General features: G+C 47.7%; 1 protein-coding gene across 2 annotated transcripts; it reads left to right on the top strand.

Annotated features, from left to right (window-relative positions):
* The first annotated feature begins 10504 nt into the window (after positions 1-10504).
* THY1 (Thy-1 cell surface antigen) lies at positions 10505-16671 on the top strand. Of its 2 annotated transcripts, none has more exons than XM_039350640.1 (5): positions 10505-10620; positions 12398-12436; positions 12725-12835; positions 15078-15416; positions 16246-16671. In XM_039350640.1, the coding sequence occupies exons 3-5, from the start codon at positions 12796-12798 to the stop codon at positions 16356-16358; spliced, it is 492 nt and encodes a 163-aa protein (XP_039206574.1). In that variant the 5' UTR covers positions 10505-10620; positions 12398-12436; positions 12725-12795; the 3' UTR covers positions 16359-16671. The 2 variants fall into 2 exon arrangements, with proteins under 2 accessions (XP_039206574.1, XP_039206573.1); XM_039350639.1 differs by having other exon boundaries at positions 10510-10620; positions 12398-12578.
* The last annotated feature ends 3478 nt before the right edge of the window (positions 16672-20149 follow it).

The following is a 20149-nucleotide window of genomic DNA, read 5'->3' as shown; positions in this document are numbered from 1 at the left end:
GATAACCAGGCTTGGCTCATCTTTCATTCAAAGTCATCCCCAAACGGGATGCAGGAAAAGAAATAAACATCCCAAAGTACAAGTGGAAAAAAACAACAACCACCAGAATTGCAAAGAGTCAAAGCAGACTGTTTTGCAGGGAGGGAGGAAGATTGAAAAAAGGAGGGAGGGAGGGAGGGAGGGAGGGAGGGAGGGAGGAAGGAAGGAAGGAAGGAAGGAAGGAAGGAAGGAAGGAAGGAAGGAAGGAAGGAAGGAAGGAAGGAAGGAAAAAGGAGGGAGGGTGGGGGAGGCAGGAAGGAAGATTAAAAAGAGGAGGGAGGGAGGGAGGGAGGGAGGGAGGGAGGGAGGAAGGATCTTTTTCAAAAGAAAAACAGGAACAATTCAGGAAGCCTTTCCTAAATTATGTTTCCTAGACAGCATCTTGAAACATTTTCACTCTGCCACCCAGCAATAAAACTCAGGGCGTTCTCTTGCCCAAGTGGCCAAACTGGAAGGGATCAGTTTCACAATTGTGCTTTTCCACAAAGCCTTGTTTAAAATACCTGCAGCGTTTTGCTTCTGCTTTCCTTTCCTTCACCAGAGGCTTTTGCATCAGAGAAGGAAAAGGCCGCAGTGTTGCCAGCCTCTGGGGAATGGGCCCATCTCCCCGCTCCCCACCATTGGTGTGGGGGGCTCCACCTGACACGGCCATTTTCATAAGGTTGTGAGCAAATTGGGGGGTTCAGCGGTGAAACACATGCTGGCTGCCAAGCACCCAGGTTTGGGATCAGGTGACGAATGTAGAGAGGCTGCGATGATCATAAGGACCAACCGCAACTCCCTTTTTTCAATGCTGCCGTAACTTTGAATGGTCGTTGAACCTTCAGCCGTAAGGTGAGGACTTGGCTCTATTAACGTCCCGCTGCTTCGTTCTCGAAGGGTTGAATTGCAGCTCCCTTCCCAGCACCTGACTGAGAATCAACAGAAGCTTTTCCTTTGCCCTCCCTGGAAATGCTGGCAAACTGTGGTGTGGCTGGATTTCTGGGAGCGGGTGTGAATCCTGGTAGAACGGGATGTGCAACATGGTCCTTTTGGCCGGATTTCTGTCGGGTTCGCTTTTATGACCTTTTTTTTTTCTCTGTGTTTTTTAGCAGGGCAACAGTGCCCTCTGCTGGTGAAAGGTAGGAACATCATTTTGAGGAGATCTTGGTCCAAGCTTGGTTATTTCCTTTGCAGATGTTTCATTATCCAAACCAGGTAACTGAGCTTAGCACTGATAAGTTTCCCTAGTTTGGTAATGAAACATCTGCAAGAAAACAAGCAATCTCAGAGAGCCCCAAGGAACCCTCGTTTCAACCCTGAGCTACAGGTATTGTAATATGTAATAGTAGTAAAGTTGGAACGGACCTTGGAGGTCATCCAGTCCAACCCCCTGCTCAGGCAGGAAACCCTACACCATTTCAGACAAATGGCTGTCCAGTCTCTTCTTTAAAACTTCCAGTGTTGGAGCATTTACTGCTTCTGGAGGCAGGCTGTTCCACTGATTAATTGTTCTCACTGTCAGGAAGTTTCTCCTTAGTTCTAGGTTGCTTCTCTCCTTGATTATTATTATTCTCCTTGATTGGCACATTAAACTTTCTCAGAAGTTTCCCCAACACACACAAACAAGTCCTGAGCTCCCCATGGTAACCCCAAGGATTTTCCTTGCTCCATTGCACACAGCAGCCCCCCCTACACATACAAAGACACCGAACAGGAGCTCTAGAGCAAAATTAGTAGAGAAAAATTACTAATCTGGCCCGACACAATTCAGACACGGATTTTTTTTAAGGGCACTTGGAAAAAAAATCATTGTAAAAAGATGCTTAAAACCCATGGAACATTACAAGATTTTCTTCTTCAGTGAACAGGTCAAGACATTCAGCCCCTTTTCCAAGTTGCAGTGATTTAGAAACGTCACACGGATTATTACATAATTTACCAAAACCATGATAAAAACATTCCATATATTTAAAGACAGCATGCTTGGTCTCCGTGAATCTAAAGAGACATATGGTCTCAAAAAGTGCTAATTCATTATTCATGCTAACAAGGATAAATGTCAAAACATTAAACACATACACACACACAACGTTCTGGTACTGCTCAGTTACATTCATTCAAATTCTCTTTTTTAGCAGATCTCAAAGCATTGAGAATGTTCACTTGAATGAATAGTTTAAACTCCAGGAAAGTTATTTAGAAAGAACATTTTATTTCAGAAGTATTGGCATGTGTTAGTATTGATTTAAGAAATATATATCCAAGGTTAGTGATTATATCCTTACAGAGAAAAACATGGATGGATGTTCTGAAATGAAGACTTTTTTAAAAAAATCAGCTTAAAAAAAGGCTTGGGATATCTGTGCAATTTTACTAGGAACTGAAATATTAAAATAAAAAGTCAAATATATTAAGAACCAACGCAGCTCCCTTCGGCTAATTTGGTTGAGACCCAATGCACGGAAATCACTATTAAAGGGCGAGAAAAAAAAAACCCAGCTATAGTGTGAGTGGAAATTTTGTATCCTGAAAATATGAGTTGCCCCCCCCCCAAAAAAATCTTTTGACCTTCAGCCATGAGGCATGTTAAAAGTCAGAAAGCCTTATCAAAAGCCCTTTGTGGGGTCTTCTTCTGGGCTGAAGGAGATCTTCAGAACTTCTGAAGAAGATCTTCTGAAGAATTCTGGAACCTGGGCTGGAACGGTGCCAGGGCTGGTGGACTTCACGTTTCTTCCTTTGAGGCTTCACTTCTTCTTGGTTTCGTTCTTCAGGATATGTCCACCCTTTCTCTCTCATTCCAGACAAGTGTGATTGTTGACATTGCCCTGAGCTGAACCCATATAGCTGATGTCTCCATGAGCCAATGCAGTCCAGAAGCCAAGGAGAAGCAGGCTACCAAGTTTTCAACACACTGAAGAATCTCATAGTGCTTTCTTCTGCTTTCTTGGATGAGGGTCTACAACAAAGCGATGCAATGATAAACTGTTTCACTTTTCAGGGACTCTCTTTCATCTCTTCATTTTTTGCAAAGGAGGCTTGGAGACCATTTCTAACACTCTTCCAAGGAGATGCTGGGCTTCTCTGCAGCTCCTGAGATGCTTGGCAAAACCACTGAGCACATGATCAGAGACTTGCTTGGAAGAGCAGGTGGTTGCACAAGAATCAGCACACAACCCTTCCCCTCTAATCCCTTTTACCTGGGACTCTGGGCTTCATTGTTGCAACCAGTTGAAAGGGCCAGTGGGGTGTTCAGTATCAAAAGGCAGAGGGAACCTAAGGGACCTGGGAAATTGAGGTTTACTCAAGGAGACTTCAGTGATGTGAGATTGGCTCCCCCCCCCCCGATATTTTGTAAGAGCCTGAAGACCTGGCTTTGCCAGATGGCTTGGGGACCCATTGAAGGAGCTTCATACTGGAGGTGGTTGACAATTAAAATTCAATACCACCTTTCCCCCCCCCCCATGTGTCCAGCTCCCTTCTTTGCCATCTTGCCTCCATGATTTTATCTGTTAATCTTTTTATCTGCTGTGGGTTTGGTTTTGTTTACAATGGATGATTTTAATTTTTTTCAACGTTTTTTGTTAAGGCAGTTTAGGATTGAGCAACATTGATTTACAGCTTTAGGGGTGGAAAAAATTGAACTGGCTTTGTGGAGAAGGCTCTTCTGTGTCCCCCTTTCAAGGAAGCAGGGAAAAATTCGGGATGCCTCGAAGGGTTTATGGCACGGTGACAGTTGAACTCATTCCTGCTTACAGATCTTGGGCTGCTTCTCAAGTCTTTGGTCTTGATTTACTCAGAGGGATTTCTGCCCATTTGGCTGTGACCACAGGGAAGAGTTGCATTTAGATGGTCCATTGCCCTAAGCACTAAATATTGCTGCTTGCAAAAGGCAGGTGGTAAATTCCTCCAAATATTGAATAAATCTCTTTATTTTGCCGCCACCGGGGTGCATGTGTGATCGAGTCTCCCCTAGTTTTGCATCTGCCGTGTTTCCTCCAGTGGAATTCTCAAATCCTCTCAAATCTGCAAGACTGAATAAGGTTTTTGCTCTCCATGAAATACAGAGAGTTGCTGAATTATAGGCTGTTCGCAACTCACAAACATTTGCTTAGTGACCATTCAGAGTCACAACAGCCCTGGGGAAAGGGACATTGGTCCAGCCCTCACCCTTCTGATTGTTCCAGCTTTCCCACAGGCATGTGATCAAAATGTGGGTGCTTGGCAACCTTACAGCACTGCAGCCTGCCCTAACCAGCTTTTGACAGCCAAAGGCAATGGGGGGAGAGGACTTCCTGTGTTAGGTTTTATTTACAAAACTCCTGAGTCCTTCCTTCCCTTAACATTGCTGGGCAGCTTCTAAAATTGCTATCAATGCAAACTGAATGATTAAAAAAAAAATCACTAAAACGAGGGGGGAAAGGCAAAACATGATCGTGGTGTAGATAACAAAAAAATGCAACGTGAAGTTCAGGTCCAATTGGAAATCATTCCGAGGCTATGATTTGATCCATGGATTTGTGCCATACTCCAAATTTAGATTTTCTACATACGTGAAGTTGATATCTCACCTTTTACGATTAATTAGATTTTCAGTGCTGATTTAATCCATTATTGTTCATAATTTCAGTTAGCGAGTTATACAGTGATCGTCAGGTGTCTTTAGTTTAAAGCTTCATAGGGAGTTTCAGGGTTTTGGTTTAACATCTGCCATTTTACACCCACTGCTTTCGCTTAATTACCAGTGCAAAAAAAAAAAGCATAAAATTGGGTTGGACACATGACTCTCATGACCATGATGGACAGCCACCATTACGTCGCAAGTCCAGGGCTCCCTAGTTTTATTCCATCTCACATCTTATTTCAGAATCTCTTTTTTAAATAAAAAAAAAAAAAAGATGTGGGGCTGCCTTTCCCCAAAGCAGCCACTAGATGTCAGATGTGCCCTGCAAATGACATCTCTCTCTCTCTCTCTCTCTCTCTCTCTCTCTCTCTCTCTCTCTCTCTCTCTCTCTCTCCCTCCCTCCCTCCCTCCCTCCCTCCCTCCCTCGAAATCCACTTTCCCATGCAGAAGTAATGTTTAGATAAATTGCAAAGTTCTGGGCTGATTTCACTCCTTTGGCTAGCCTGAATGCTTGGCAAATAATCTGTCTTTTATTTTTCATTTTTTTAAAAAAAATGCAAATAGCACAACTGATGAGTCGGAGTCTGTGCGTTCCATTAAATGTTAGCACATTTATGAGATGACGTTCCATAAAAGACGCCGTTTCCTTCCCTTAGAGAGATGCCCCAGTTTGTCCTACCTACTTGGCGCTTCTTATTCTGCCCATCAGTCTCCAAAATACCGTCTGGGGAGGAGGCCGGGAGACACTCCCAGCTCTTAAAATTTCTCCATCTGCTCAGAAAGGAATTGGCTTCTGATTTTAATAAGCCAAATTATTTTCAGACCAGCCTTGACTCTGAAGGATTACAGAATAAGAGAATAACAAGAGTTGGAAGGGACCTTGGAGGTCATTTAGTCCAACCCTCTGCCCAAAGAGGAAACCCTATACCATTCTAGACAAATGGCTGTCCAGTCTCTTCTTTAAAATCTCCAGTGTCGGAACATCCACAGCTTCTGGAGGCAGGTTGTTCCACTGATTAAATTGTTCTCACTGTCAGGAAGTTTCTCCGTAGTTCTAGGTTGCTCCTCTCCTTGGTCAGTTTCCATCCGTTGTTTCTTGTCCTGCCTTCAGGCGCTTTGGAGAATAGCTTGACTCCCTCTTCTTTGTGGCAGCCCCTGAGATCTGGGGTGTCAAACTGCCAGCCTGCGGGCTGGGTTGCATCAAATGGAGACCGCACCCACCCCAGCTCTGGAAATGCAAAAAAACATCACAATACATCGCAACACATCTCCTGATGTGGCAAGTTTGACACCTATGCCTTAGATATTGGAAGACTGCTATCCCGTCCCCCCTCGTCTTTCTCTTCATTAAACTGGACCAGGGGTAGGCAACCTTGGCTGTTTTATGACTTGTGGACTTCAACTCCCAGAATTCCTGAGCCAGTCACAAAAGAGCCAAGGTTGCCTACCCCTGAACTGGACATACCCAATTCCAGCAACCGTTCCTTATATGTTTTAGCCTCCAGCCTCCTGATTCTCTTTGTTGCTCTTCTCTGTACTCTTTCTAGAACAGACATGTCAAACTCGCAACGTCACATGACGTCGTGCAACGTATCGGAGCTTTTTCCCCATTGCCGGCAATGGGGTGGGCGCGGTTTCCCAGTGACGCACCGGGCCCGCTGACCAGCAGTTTGACACTCCTGTTCTAGAGTCTCAATATATCTTTTATATTTTTTTTATATCACGGCAACTAACACTGGATGCAGTATTCCAAGGGTGGCCTTTCCAACATTCTGGTAGCCTCTATAATCCAGCTGGCACGCTTTAATAGAATTTGGATTTCTCCGTCTGTTTTGTGCACAGATGTCCAGAAATGCCCTCTATACATGAAAAAGGTGGGTGGTGTCCCTTCCACCAAACTACAAATTCACTAGTCGGAATGTTCCATGCAGTCTCGGCTTCCAACATTGAGATTTCAACCAATACAGGTGGTCCTTGACGTATAATTCATTTAGTGACATTCGAAGTTACAACAGCACTAAAAAAGTGACTTAGGAGTCACTGAGTGTTTCACACTTATGACTGTTGTAGCATCCCCAGAGTCACATGATCAAAATTCAGACACTTGGCAACTGACTCGTATTTATGACGGTTGGGTTGTCCAGAGTCACATGATCCCCTTTGGCGACCATCTCACAAGCAAAGTCAGTGGGGAAACGAAATTCACTTCACAACCATGTTACTAACTGAACACCTGCTTAACAGCCGTGATTCGCTTAACAGCCGTGGCAACAAAGCTTGTAAAAATGGGGCAAAAACTCACTTAACAACTGTCTCACTTAGCAACAGAAATGTTGCGGTCGTACATTGAGAACTTCGAGAAGAACATTGAGAAGAGCCGAGGTGGCACAGCAGTTAGAATGCAGTACTGCAGGCCACTTTAGCTGACTGTGTTCAGCAGGTCAGCGGTTCAAATCTCACCAGCTCAAGGTTGACTCAGCCTTCCATCCTTCCGGGGTAGGTAAAATGAGGACCCAGATTGTTGGGGGCAATGTAAATATATAGATACATTGCTTACTGGTGTACACCGCTTAGAGAGTGCTTGCACTTAAAGCGGTATATAAGTCTCATAAATAAATAAATAAACTGCCTGAAATCGTGGCAGGCAAACCTTTGCTTTGTCTCCACTGAATCCTGTTCAAACTGTTCTGTCTTCCAACTGGTTTTCCCCTCCATACACACACACACACACACACACACACACACACACGCACGCACGCAATTTTTCCCTCCTGGATCAATGGCTTTAATGATGCCAAGCAATCAGGGATCCCTATAAATCTGATGGCCCCGCCCATCACGGGAGGCTTTAAAGATAATAAATAACAAAGAAGGGCAAATTGAGGGCATCAACAGTAAAGACTCCCTCTAAAAGACTTTCATTCCTGATTTGCCTACAGATAGTCCTTGACTTATGATGGTCCTTAAGTGAGCCGCGCCCACTTTATAACCTTTTGCACCAAGGAAAGGCAGCTGGCTGAGCCCAGCGGCGTCTGATCAGGAGAGGAAACCCCTGGGAATTGGAGATCTCCAACGGGCACCAGGTCGGAGTAGGTGGTCCTTTGTACAAGGCGCAGGGGTAGGCAACCTCCGCTCTTTTATGACTCGTGGACTTCAACTCCCAGAATTCCTGAGTCAGCACAGCTGCATTGCCTACCCCTGTAAAGGGGGACACCCAGCCTCTGCTTAACTCTCCCTCCCTCCCCCCCACCCCACCCCTTTCCAGAAGGATCTTAAAAAACGGGATTTGTTCCGCAAAGAAGGCGGCGTCCGTCTCAAGGCAGAAATGTCCGTTCCAACGGAAGAGTCTGGTTTTGCCCAGTGTCTGAGCTAGGCTGCAATAAAAAATAATGTTTGTTTTGTTTTTGTTTTTTTTAATGCCTCTCTTTTCCTGAGATGAATCTGGGAAAGTCAAGCTTTCAGCACAGACCTCCAGATTTACAAGGGCTTGTAAAACAGCCAATTCAAAATAATCCTTGAAGTGACCCCTGAGGTGACCAAAGCCATCAGACTGAAGCATCTTTCTCTCTCCCAGCCCAGAAAGGGTGGTGGGTTGTCCCCAAAATCTCAAGCACCCCCCCCAGCCTCCCCAAACAGCAAAGTTTTGGCAATTAACGGCACCTCCTTCCCACTGGCAATCCCAGGAACTCAGCAGAAGATGGTCTTAGTACAAGTAGCCCACAACTTACAACAGTTCATTTAGTGATGGAAGTTACAACGTCCCTGAAAAAAGGGACTCACGGCCATCTTTCACAACCATTGCAGCATCCTCAAGGTCACGGGATCAACATTCAGACACTTGGCAACTGGTTCGTATTTATGACGGTCGCTGCATCCCAGGATCACTTGATCCCTTTTTACGACCTTCCGACAAGCAAAGTCAATGAGGAAGCCAGATTCACTTAACAACTGGGTTGTTAACAACCGCAGGGATTTCACTTAACAACGGTGGCAGGAAAGGTCGTAAAATGGGGCAAAATTTACTTAGCAACTGTCTCACTTCACAACTGAGACTTTGATCGTAAGTCAAGGACTACTAATAGCTTGAAGCTTCAACCATCTTCATCTCTCCTTCCAGATCTCCAATTCCACACACACACAAACACACATAGCTCTAGGGGTTGTGTGGTTCTTCTGGAGATGTTCCTCACCTTGAAACTGTTCTTGGGCCCTGAGGCTTGGATCAGGCCTTGGACCAGCCTGGATCCAATTTCCTGCTTTGGCAAAGGCCATCCAACTAAGAACCAAGGTGGCGCAGCAGTTAGAGTGCAGTACTGCAGGCCGCTTTAGCTGACTGTGTTCAGCAGGTCAGCGGTTCAAATCTCACCGGCTCAAGGTTGACTCAGCCTTCCATCCTTCCGGGGTAGGTAAAATGAGGACCCAGATTGTTGGGGGCAATGTAAATATATATATATATATACATTGCTTACTGGTGTACACCGCTTAGAGAGTGCTTGCACTTAAAGCGGTATATAAGTCTCATAAATAAGTAAATAAACTAGGACAGACATGTCAAACTCGCGATGTCACGTGACGTCCTGCAACATATCGGGCCAGTTTTGCCATTTGCAATGGGGTGGGCGCGGCTTCAGTATGATGAAACCGGCCTGTGGGCCGGCAGTTTGACACCCCTGAACTAGGAGCACCACGACAGCCCTCACCTACTTCTGGCTGGGGTTGAGGGGTACACCCTGTGGGAGGGGGCGGGCCATGCAGATTCAGGACAGGGGAATGGATTTCCTAGAGCAGGGTTTCCCAACTGTAGTCACCTTAAGATGACTTCAACTCTGCTGGCCGGGGAATTCTGGGAGTTGAAGTCCACCCATTTCAAGTGACCAAGGTTGAGAAAACTGCCCTGTGTTTCTCAACCTTGCTGATCTTAAAGAGGCACAGCTGGCTGGGGAATTCTGGGAGTTGAAGTCCACCTGCCTTAAAGTGGCCAAGGTTGGGAAACCCTGATCTTGAGGGTCTCTGGGATTACAGCACCCAGGTTGCCCCCTCTCAGTCCAGCATTTAGCCCATCCTTCCTGGAATCTGATGCTGTTGGCCACACCTAACCTACCGCAAGGCACCGCCTGCTGGATGGCTGCATCCAGATAATTCAAGCTTAGTTAATAAGTCTGATCCCTTCCCCAATTCTCTTTGCAAAATCTGCAGTCTTTCTGTCACAAGAGAGGGCGGGAATAATCCCCCAACCAGGCCCCTCCCCAACCCCAACTGACAGGCCAGGCTGGGCAGGGCTAGACAGGAATCTTGCTCTTGCCCATCAGTCCTGCTTGGCAAGAGGCCCGAATCCGCTCCCGGAGGGCTGCTACTGCAGGTGTGAAAATGCACAGTCAGAGAGAATGGGATGGGATGGGATGGGATGGGATGGGATGGGATGGGATGGAACGGAATGGAACGGAATGGAACAGAACGAAATGGAACAGAACAGAATAGGTTTATTGTCACTTTAAATGAGCATACAGTAAAATGAAATTTTAATTCACATTAAAATTATTTTGCATTAAAATGAAATGGCGTTTCCTCCCCCTCCCCCGAGAAAAATGGTCTCTCCTGGGGGCACGAAGTCCCTGACCCTCAACTGCCCCCCCAAAATAAACGCCTGGAGAAGGAGCCCTGCGGGCGTCTTACAGACACCCCCTCCCCGACTCGCATCAGCTCCCAAACTTCCAAGCTGCCCTTGCAGAGCTACCCGAGACCCCCCCACACACAAACTCTGCCTTGGTGCACGCGCAGAGCCCCCACCTTCACCCCCCCCTCCCACCCTCGGGCTGCTGCAGGCTCTCCGCCTGGGTACCGCAGAGGCGGGGAGGTTGTCCGAAGGGGTGGGACCTGTTGGGAAGCCCGCCCCTTCGCAGAGGCACCTCGTGCAGCCGCCCCAGCCTGCGCCAGACCGGGAGAGCGGTTCTGGCGCCCGGACGTGGCTCGGGCCGCAGGTAACGGGGCGCGCGGCTGCGGGGCGGGGAGGGGATCCTCGGGGTGCAGCAGGCAGGCAGCTTCGGCTTCTCCGCTCCTCTTTCTCCGGCTGGGAATCAGCAGAGGCGCAATGAAGGGACGGGGGGGGGGCGCAGACGGAGGCGTCTCTGGCTAGTAAGGGCGCAATCCAGCCCATCCCGGGCAGGCACCCCCAACCCGGCGCCCCCCCAGGAGTGGCCGGAGGGGATGGAGAGACTCCAGCCTCCATCATCCCCAGGCGACCAAGGTCCGCTCTTACGGACGAGGAGAGGGGCAACCACCCTCAAACAGGGCGCGTCCGGGAAGCCGGGGGAAAGATGATGCTGGAGAAGGGGCGAGGAGAGGTGCAAAGAGCCGGGCAGGGCGGAGCAGGCTGGCCCGTCTCTTTTCATCCCCCGGGGGGCTTTCACAGCCTCCCTCTCCAAACCTCCCCCCAGATCCCTCCGTCTGGAGCAGTGTTTCTCAACCTTGGCCATTTTAAGGCATGTGGACTTCAACTCCCAGAATTCCACAGCCAGCAACGCTGGCTGTGGAATTCTGGGAGCTGAAGTCCACATGCCTTAAAATGGCCAAGGTTGACTCTGGAGGGTCCCCTTCAGTCCCAACCCGCCAGGCTGGAGTGGGAAAGCGTCGGGAAGCGAGGCGGGCAGGAGCTGTCCAGGGTGATGGAGCTGCAGGAAGCGAGCGACCCTGCAGACGGCGGGCGCTCAGGCGGGGAAGGGGGCCTGCCAGAGCCCCTCGGGGGGGGGGGGAGAGGAGGAAAGCGGCGAGGCCAGGTGGGGCGAGGGGCTGCAGGGCGGATCCCGACCGGGCCCTGCGGCGTAGAGGCGGCTTTGCGCAAAGCAGACCATTGCCGCAGCGCCAGCGCGCAGGGCTGCCGGTCTCCTGCTGCCTTTGGCGGGCCCGGATTGTGCAAAAAGCGCGCACGTGCTCGGCCCGGGAGTGCCGCAGGACCCGCCGCGTTGCGCTGCGCCGACGGGGCTTCTTTGACCGAGGGAGCAGGCGGGCTGCAGTGTCCCCTTTTAAGGCCGGCCTAGATGGGCGCGAGACGGGGGGGGGGCGGGAAGGAGGAGCTCCGCATAGGGCAGTGTTTCCCAAACTTGGCAATTTTAAGGCATGTGGACTTCAACTCCCAGAATTCCACAGCCAGCGTTGCTGGCTGTGGAATTCTGGGAGTTGAAGTCCTCATGCCTTAAAATTGTCAAGTTTGGGAAACACTGGCATAGGGGACCCTCCGACCCACCTCTGTTGGAGACGAGGAGGAGAAGGGCGACCTTGGATCCGCAGGACAAGCTCTCTCGCCCAAGGCCGTCCTGCCCGCCGCCTGCTCCCCCGATAGGGCGGGCGTGGGAGGGGCGCACCCTGTGCCCCCTTCTCCATCCCAGCCAGACTTCTGGATCGCAGCCTCTGCTGAGAAAGACCAGCCCCGGAATCGGGAGGCAGCTGCACCGCATCAGACCCTTGGCTTTTTCACTGCCCGTTAACCACAAATTACAGGAGAATTTAAGGAGTTTTCCTCTGGAAAGAATTTCTAGACAAGCCCTTAGTCTTTCCTAAATAGCTAAATTCACTGAGATCTGCAGTCTGTTTCCAGCCTCCTCCTTCTCTGCAGTCTCCCTTTTGCCTCCCTGCCCGAGTAATTGCCAATTCAGGCTAGCAAAGGAGCTGACAGGCATCCTCTCCCAGCTCCCCAATTCCTAGAATTCGTTGCTGGGTCTGATCTGTTTTTTTTTTGTTTTGTTTTGTTTTTAACTGCAGGAGATCATAAAATTCTTCTGCGACTTCAGAGACTGGCTTGTGAGTCATCTTTCTTTTCTCTCCCACGGGTGGGTGGCTGGCTGGCACGATGCCCGGCGCTGACAAAAACCTGCAGAAAGGAGAATGTTAGAAGCCTGAGAAAAGAGGACAGGACTCCCTTGCTAGCAAAGAGCCTCTTCTGGTGGGTGATGCCATCCGGTCATGGCCGAGAAGCTGCTTTGACCATTTATTTTTTTTTAAATTCTGCTTTGGGCAAGGTGGCATTGCCAGCTTTGCTAGTCCCTTGGCACCTCTGTCTCCTGAAGTATCTGCTGCTTCTGTTCCTAGATTTCGCTCCACAGACGCTGCCGTGTGCCAGGCGCCCCTGCCCCCACCCCACAACTCACCCACCCAGGAAGATGCTGAGATCAACCATCAGCCTCACTCTGCTTTTGGCAGGTAAAAGGAGATGCTGCCAGGTGCTGCCACCTGGTGGCCCCAGGAGGCAACTGTCTGGATTAAGCGTATCCATTTCCCAAAAATGACCTTTCTAGCTATCGTCACTCACTTCCATCTCTGTTTTGATAACCTGGTCCTCGACTTACGACGGCAATTGGGCCAGACGTTTCTGTTGTTAAGCGAGATAGCTTTTAAGTGAGTTTTGCCCTCATTTTACCACCTTTCTTGCCCCCAGTTAAGTGAATCGCTGCAGCTGTTAATGTTAGCAACCCGGTCATTAAGTGAATTTGGCTTCCCCATTGACTTTGCTCGTGATTGCCTGACACACACACCCCAGGATACGGCAACCGTCATAAGTACGAGTCGGTTGCCAAGCATCCAAATTTTGATCACGTGACCGTGGGGAACGCTGCAGCGGTCGTCAGCTTTTTCCAGTGCCGCGGTAACTTCAAACAGTCACAAAGTGTCAATCGGGGACTGCCCATATGGAGCTTCAGCAGGGATTGTGTTGAAGATGCCGCTTTGTTCGCACTTTGCATCCGCCCTGAAAGTAGAAAGAAAATACGCCGAGCGCTTCCTTCCTTTTTGAGAAAAATCTCTCCCCTGCGTGGAGCAAAGATTTAGCGAAGGAAAGTTTGTCTGTTCAATTCTGGGGCAGCAGCTTTTTCTCAACTCCTTCAGGGGAAAAGAAAAACAGCCACATCTCCTCCTACTCCTCCCCCTGTAATTGCGCTTCGCTGCCTGTCATTTTTACCACAATGTGTTTATGACAGTGTTCCTCAACCTGGGCAATAGGACAGGCCTGGACTTCAACTCCCAGAATTCCCCAGCCAGCATGTGCTGGCTGGGGAATTCTGGGAGTTGAAGTCCAGACCTCTTCAAGTTGCCAAGGTTGAGAAACGCTACAAGGCCTCTTTCTCTGTATTGTCTAATATTCCCCTTTTTTTTAACTTGTGTATTAATTTTTTTTCTTTTGAGCCCTTCATGCTCTACATCTGGATTCTGCTAGGAATTGAGCCTGATGTAGAGCTGACCTTAAAAACAAAAAACCAAACCTCTGGGTTTTTCTATTTGCATAGAAATTAAGATTGTTAGCATATTTCCCCCCCAGTCAGTGAAGGGGTTCTGATCTGCACATGAGTTGGCTCTCTGGAGAAGAGAAAGATGTGTTATGCCCTCTTTTTAGGGGATATGAGGTACGTGTGAATGTGTACAGATGTTCCTTTCCCCTGTGAGAGTAATAAGGAAACCACTCTTCATTTGTTAAAGTCTCCAGTTTGTCATTGGGATCAGTAGGTAATTATTTTTAATGGAGGCTGTGGATTTTTTTTAACACATGGCCTCATTTAATCAAGGTTGCCTCTGATTTCTTTGGACCAATTCTTAAAAGGGGTTTTAACACTTAGATACTTTGGGGTCTTCGTGCTCTCTGAGCTTGGTTGTTTTCTTGCAGTTGTGTCATGACCCAACTAGGTAACATCTTCATTGCTGATGGCATTACCTAGTTGGGTCATGAAACGTCTGCAAGAAAACAATCAAGCTCAGAGAGCACCAAGGACCCCATAGTCATCCTCCTCCTCCCCCTCCTCCTCTCTGCACACCCCACTTCCTTCCAGTACTGATGGCATTACCTAGTTGGATCATGAAATGTCTACAAGAAAACAAGCAGGCTCAGAGAGCACCAAGGACCCCACAGTTCAACCCTGAGCTACAAATATTCTTTTCCGTTGCTACTTCAATACTAGCCAGATGTTGGATGATACTTGGGTTAAAGTTGTTTTGACCCTTGAATCTGGTTAAAGGGTTGATTAACCAATGGTTGGATTCTATACTGCAGTCACCCTACCACTCACTCAATCCAAGGTGATGACATTATCTCGACTGGTTTAATGAAGAGATAGACTAGGGATAACATGATAACAAGTGTTCTAATATCTAAGGGGCTGCCCCAAAGAAAAACCTATTCTCCAAAGCCCCTGAGGGCAGGACAAGAAGCAACAGATGGAAACTAATCAAGTTGAGAACCAACTTAGAACTAAGGATAAATTTCCTGACAGTTAGAACTACCATATTAGTCAGTGGAACAACTTGCCTCCAGAAGTTATGGATGCTCCAACACTGGAAGTTTTGAAGAAGAGACTGAAATGGTATAGATGTAGGGTTTCCTGCCTGGGTAGGGGGTTGGACTAGAAGTCCTCCAAGGTCTCTTCCAACTTTGTTTTTCTCTTATTCCCTTCCTTAGTGCTCCAAGTCAGCCATGGCCAACGAATCAAAAGACTAACGGCTTGTTTGAGCAATCAAACCCTGCGGATAGACTGTGCCTACGAACGGAAAACTACCAATCCTCTATCCTACGAATTCCGCCTGTTCAAGGGCAGCGGTGATGGAACAGTGGTGGCCGGCAACTCCAGTGTGGCCAGTGCTCCTTACAAGCTTCGGACCAACATCACTGCCAACAACAACCTTGTGTGCCTGTACCTCAATGGCTTCACAACCAGCGATGAGGGAGTCTACACCTGCAAGTTGAAGATCATCAATGATTATGAAGACATGCAGTCCAGGGACATCACTGTGGTCAAAGGTGAGCAGATGTCGGGGGGGTGGGTGAAAAACCAGGTCCACGGCTGAAGGTCCAATGAAACTGGTTTATTGCTAAACAGCCTGTGCATAGGAGTCTTCTCAGCTAAGGGGAAGCACATGTTTGGAGTTCGATAAGAATGAACTGAGGGATGTTGGACTTTGTTCCCTTGTGACTACGTAGAGATTCTAGGCTGATCCCTCTTTTGACTCCCCCCTCAAGTTCTGCCACTGCTTCTCTTAGAGAAGAGGGAAGAGACCCCCAAGTATGTAGGGCCAGGTTAGGCTCTATCCTTCTAGAGGGCAGAAGGTGGGTGGAAGTTACAGGAAGGTTGAGTCGGATAGTAGGAGAAACATCTGGCAGAAAGAGTGAACACTGGGATAGGTGACCCAGGAGGAAAGGGATTCTTCTAGGTAGAAAGACCAGGCAATTGCCAAGGAGAAAACCACAATCCCACCAATATGGACGGGGCAAGCTACTGTATATAAACAGGGAGCAAACCCCACACTTGTTGCACTAATAATGTTACCTGTAGGTAGTCCTCATCTTACTATCATAATTGAGGCAGGAATTAAGTCATGCCGGTCATTAAGAAGATCTTCACGTGGCTGAACTGACTTTTTTGACATTTTTTGCAGCCATCCTTAACCACTTAGTAGAACGGCTTTCCTCAGACGTTGTGGGTGCTCCATCATGGGAGGTTTTCAAGAAGAGAGTGGATGCCCTTTGTCTGGAATGGGGTGGGGTCTCCTGCTTGAGCAGGGGGTAGGACTAGAAGGCCTCCAAGCTCCCTTCCGACTCTGTGACTCTGTTCTGTTCTTTCCCCTTACAGCCCAGTTGGCGAGATGCGCCGGGATCAGCGTCTTCATCCAGAACACCTCCTGGCTCCTGCTGCTCCTCCTGTCGCTCCCATTGCTGCAAGCTGTGGATTTTGTGTCGCTTTGAAGGGAGAAGAAAAGCAGCGTGGGGGGAGAGGGGCACCGGGAGGTTGGGGGGGAAAGGAAGGAAGGAAGGAAGGAAGGAAGGAAGGAAGGAAGGAAGGAAGGAAGGAAGGAAGGAAGGAAGGAAGGAAGGAAGGAAGGAAGGACAGCCTGTCACACAAGTCTAAACCTATCCAGGGAACGTGGGCCTCTTCCTGGAGGTTTTGGAAAAAGGAGGCCGGTGTGGACTATGGATTTGAGCTGAAAGGCAGAACGGTTTTCTCTTAATCTTCTCTCTCTCTCTCTCTCTCTCTCTCTCTCTCTCTCTCTCTCTCTCTCTCTCTCTCTCTCTCTCTCTCTCTCTCTCTCTCCCTCCCCTCCCTCTCTCCCTCCTCTCTCTCTCTCTCTCTCTCTCTCTCTCTCTTTAGCCATATAGCTGCTGGGAGTGACTGATTTGCGCTTAGACCCAAACTCATCATGCCATAATGTGCAAGCAATGCCTTGCAGGGGTGGGGAAACGGGAGCATGACCATATAGTCCATCCCCTTGCCTTGCTTTCCTTCCCTCCCTCCCTCCCTCCCTCCCTCTGCTTTCGCCACCCCGCTTCCTCACTCGACCCTCTTCAATCCCCCCCTCCCAAAAGCAGAGTGGGGGCCATGGGGGGGGGTTGTTGCCTTTTCCAGTTTCCTCTTCTGGGTTCCTTTTCCCTCTGGTCTTCCAAGAACTGCTGGGTAGGAGACACAAAAGAAAAACTCAGACTCCTACGGGGTTTGGGATGCTATAGCTTCCGTTTCTTCTTTTCATTTTGGGCAAAAGGACCCCTGGGACAGGGAGAGGATGGGAAGAAGGTTCCATTTATGAGGCCCAAGGGCTTCTTGGGGGTGGGCTGCAAAGCTGAACCATAGCAGGAGTTGGAGAACTTTGTCTCGGGCTGCATTGAAGAAGGAACCAGGGATCGCTCCTTTTCTTAAATTATACCTTAAATGCACGCTACGTTTTCCAAACAGAGGTTAAAATTGTGCTGCTGAGCTGTGCAGTAAACAGTGCAACCCAGTTTTGGGTGGCTACGCAGGGCCCACCTGGATGGCAGAAGCCTCGTATTGACCAGGATGTGGTCAAAGAGGTAGCTACCAGATTACAAAAGAGAAAAAATAATTGATCCTTGTTTTTTTTGAAAAGAATACTCCGGATCGATCATCTTAGTTTGTCTGGCTCAATCTGGCCTTTTGGGAAGAGCTGTTTATGGCTGGAAGGAAAGTCTGTGCATCTTTGGACAACCATGTGTCAAATGTTATAGGGTTTCCTGCTTGAGCAGAGGGTTGGACTAGAAGACCTCTAAGGTCCCTTCCAACTCTGTTACTCCGTTATTCTTTTCATGTGACCAAAACAATCATGTGGCTTGCAGAGGACATAAAAGGGGTCACCACTCCCCCATCGCAAGAAAACCAGTGCCCTTCTCAGATTTATTTCTGTTTATTTATTTGATTTTCTACAGCCAGATGCTGGCAAGGCAGGAACTGGTGGCTAATGACTGTCTGACAAAGCATACTTTCCGTCGTTTTCCTGTGGCTTGCATTTTTGGTCCGCAAGGTGGAGGGGGCTGAAGAGATTGGCTGCTCTCCAAGAATTTGCGAGAGGATTGTGTGAGTCAAGGTCAACCAGCAGCTCCTGGTCCATTCCTGTAAAAAACGGGGTTCCACATGCATTCTTAGACACCCGCCCCTTTGTGTCCCACAATTATAACAAAGATAGTGATTTATTTAGCTCCAGTAAGGTAACCCAGCATGTTTTTATTCATCACATTTATATGGCCACCCATCTCACAAAAAGCAGGTAAACATGCTCAAATGCGGCAAGAATGCCACATTACCAGGAAGTTTGGAGCCCTAAATTACAAGTTTAATGCCAGAAAAATGAGGCTCAGTTACACATCAGGAGACCTATGTTAGTCTGTGGTATGAAGAAACATAAGGTTAACTTCTGAATAAGAATGCATATCAGAGGGCTGAAAAATTGGGCTTAAAAAGTCAAAACTAATTGTGATCAAATCAAAGCATGGGGAAGTATAACCTGATCTGTTTCTTTGCATGTGGAAGAATAACCCCCCCCCCAAAAAAAAATATGCTTGCTAAATGTTCCTAACTTACTGGCTCTATTTTGCTAAGAAGACATTTGTATGCAAGTCGCTTCAGAGTTTAATTTGGAATGTATTTAAATGGCTGTTTCTCTGTGGATTGAAGCCATTTTTAATTGTGAGCAGGGCTTTTTTTCTCACAAAACGCCCAGAACGGAGTTCTGGCACCTTTTTTGGATGGAACCTTGTAGGGTAGGCAAGGCGGGTTGTATGATGTGTGTGAATTCCGGCATCTTTTTTTTTTTTTTTTTTTACAAAAAAAGCACTGGTTGTGAGGATCTGGAAAGGTGGAATGCAGAAGGCTTGCAAGCAATGGGTGATGCGAGGTTAAAATGTTCTCCAGAAATTAAGAGCTGGGCTTGCAAATTGGGGCTCTTCCCTTCAGTAACACCCAGCTTGTCTTTATTTATTTATTTATGAGACTTATATACCGCTTTAAGTGCAAGCACTCTCTAGGCGGTGTACACCAGTAAGCAATGTATATATATATTTTACATTGCCCCCAACAATCTGGGTCCTCATTTGACCTACCTCGGAAGGATGGAAGGCTGAGTCAACCTTGAGCCGGTGAGATTTGAACTGGTGACCTGCTGAACACAGTCAGCTAAAGTGGCCTGCAGTACTGCACTCTAACTGCAGTTAGTTATCTTACATGGTGCTGGGTGTAGCAAGTTTTCTGCATGTTTTTTTCTCCTTCCTTCAAACTGGTGGAGCCGGAAGCATTATTAGAGGATAAGATTTCTGAAGGTTCGTGGAAAAGCACCAATTGCCTTCAAACAGCAGAGGGTTTCATTCAGATTGGGGGGGGGGAGAGAACCAAAACAATCAGATAATTGAAGTTGGGGGTTGTATACTTTTAAAACAGGAAATGACTGGCACAAATTAAGCAACCAGTCTGCTGATAAAAATGGAGGTTTAATATTTGAAAATTTGAAATACCTTCCTTTGCAGCCTTCCCAAAACTAAGTACCAGATTGTTAAGGCCAAACTTTTATACATCAAAGATAACTTTTTTAAAAAGTTTGCGATATTTGGGGTCCCTCACAATTGAAGGTAAAAATAATTCACTTTAAGCCAATGTATGTTACTGATTTTTTTCAAAGGAAAGGAAAGGAAAGGAAAGGAAAGGAAAGGAAAGGAAAGGAAAGGAAAGGAAGGAAGGAAGGAAGGAAGGAAGGAAGGAAGGAAGGAAGGAAGGAAGGAAGGACCTACTCTTAATAGACAGGGTAAACAAAGCAAGATACAAAATTAAATCAGATGGAAATATTCATCGCAAGTTTTATTCCCAGCCACAGAAGGGCTCCTGATTGCTTGGTGAGGTTAAAATTGCAGGCAGAGCTTAAGCGAATGGATGGAGGGTGCCAAATGGATGGTCTGTAGGATACTTTGATTTGATCTGTAAAGCTGTCCAACTCACACCTGTGACTCTGGATGTTTTTGGATTGCCCTGCCTCTTTCTCCACCCCTTCCCCATCCGGCTTTTGCTTTTCCATCTAAGCCAACCGCTTTTGCTTCTTTCCATTTTCAGGATTTTATTGCTCAAATATTGCTAATCCCTGCTTTCCTCTCTCGCTCTTGATTTTCCTGCAAATTCAGCAGCTCATTCCTCCTGCTTCATCCTAGTCTCCTTCCGTGAACATTTGTAGAGTGTTTTCCACAGCTTCTTGTCAAAGACAACCAAG

This window comes from Crotalus tigris, unplaced genomic scaffold, assembly GCF_016545835.1.
Source record: "Crotalus tigris isolate CLP2741 ecotype Arizona unplaced genomic scaffold, ASM1654583v1 scf7180000018340.3345759, whole genome shotgun sequence".
NCBI lineage: Eukaryota > Metazoa > Chordata > Lepidosauria > Squamata > Viperidae > Crotalus > Crotalus tigris.
Note: the sequence above shows the minus strand (reverse complement) of the source record. Positions and strands in the feature narration are given on the sequence as shown.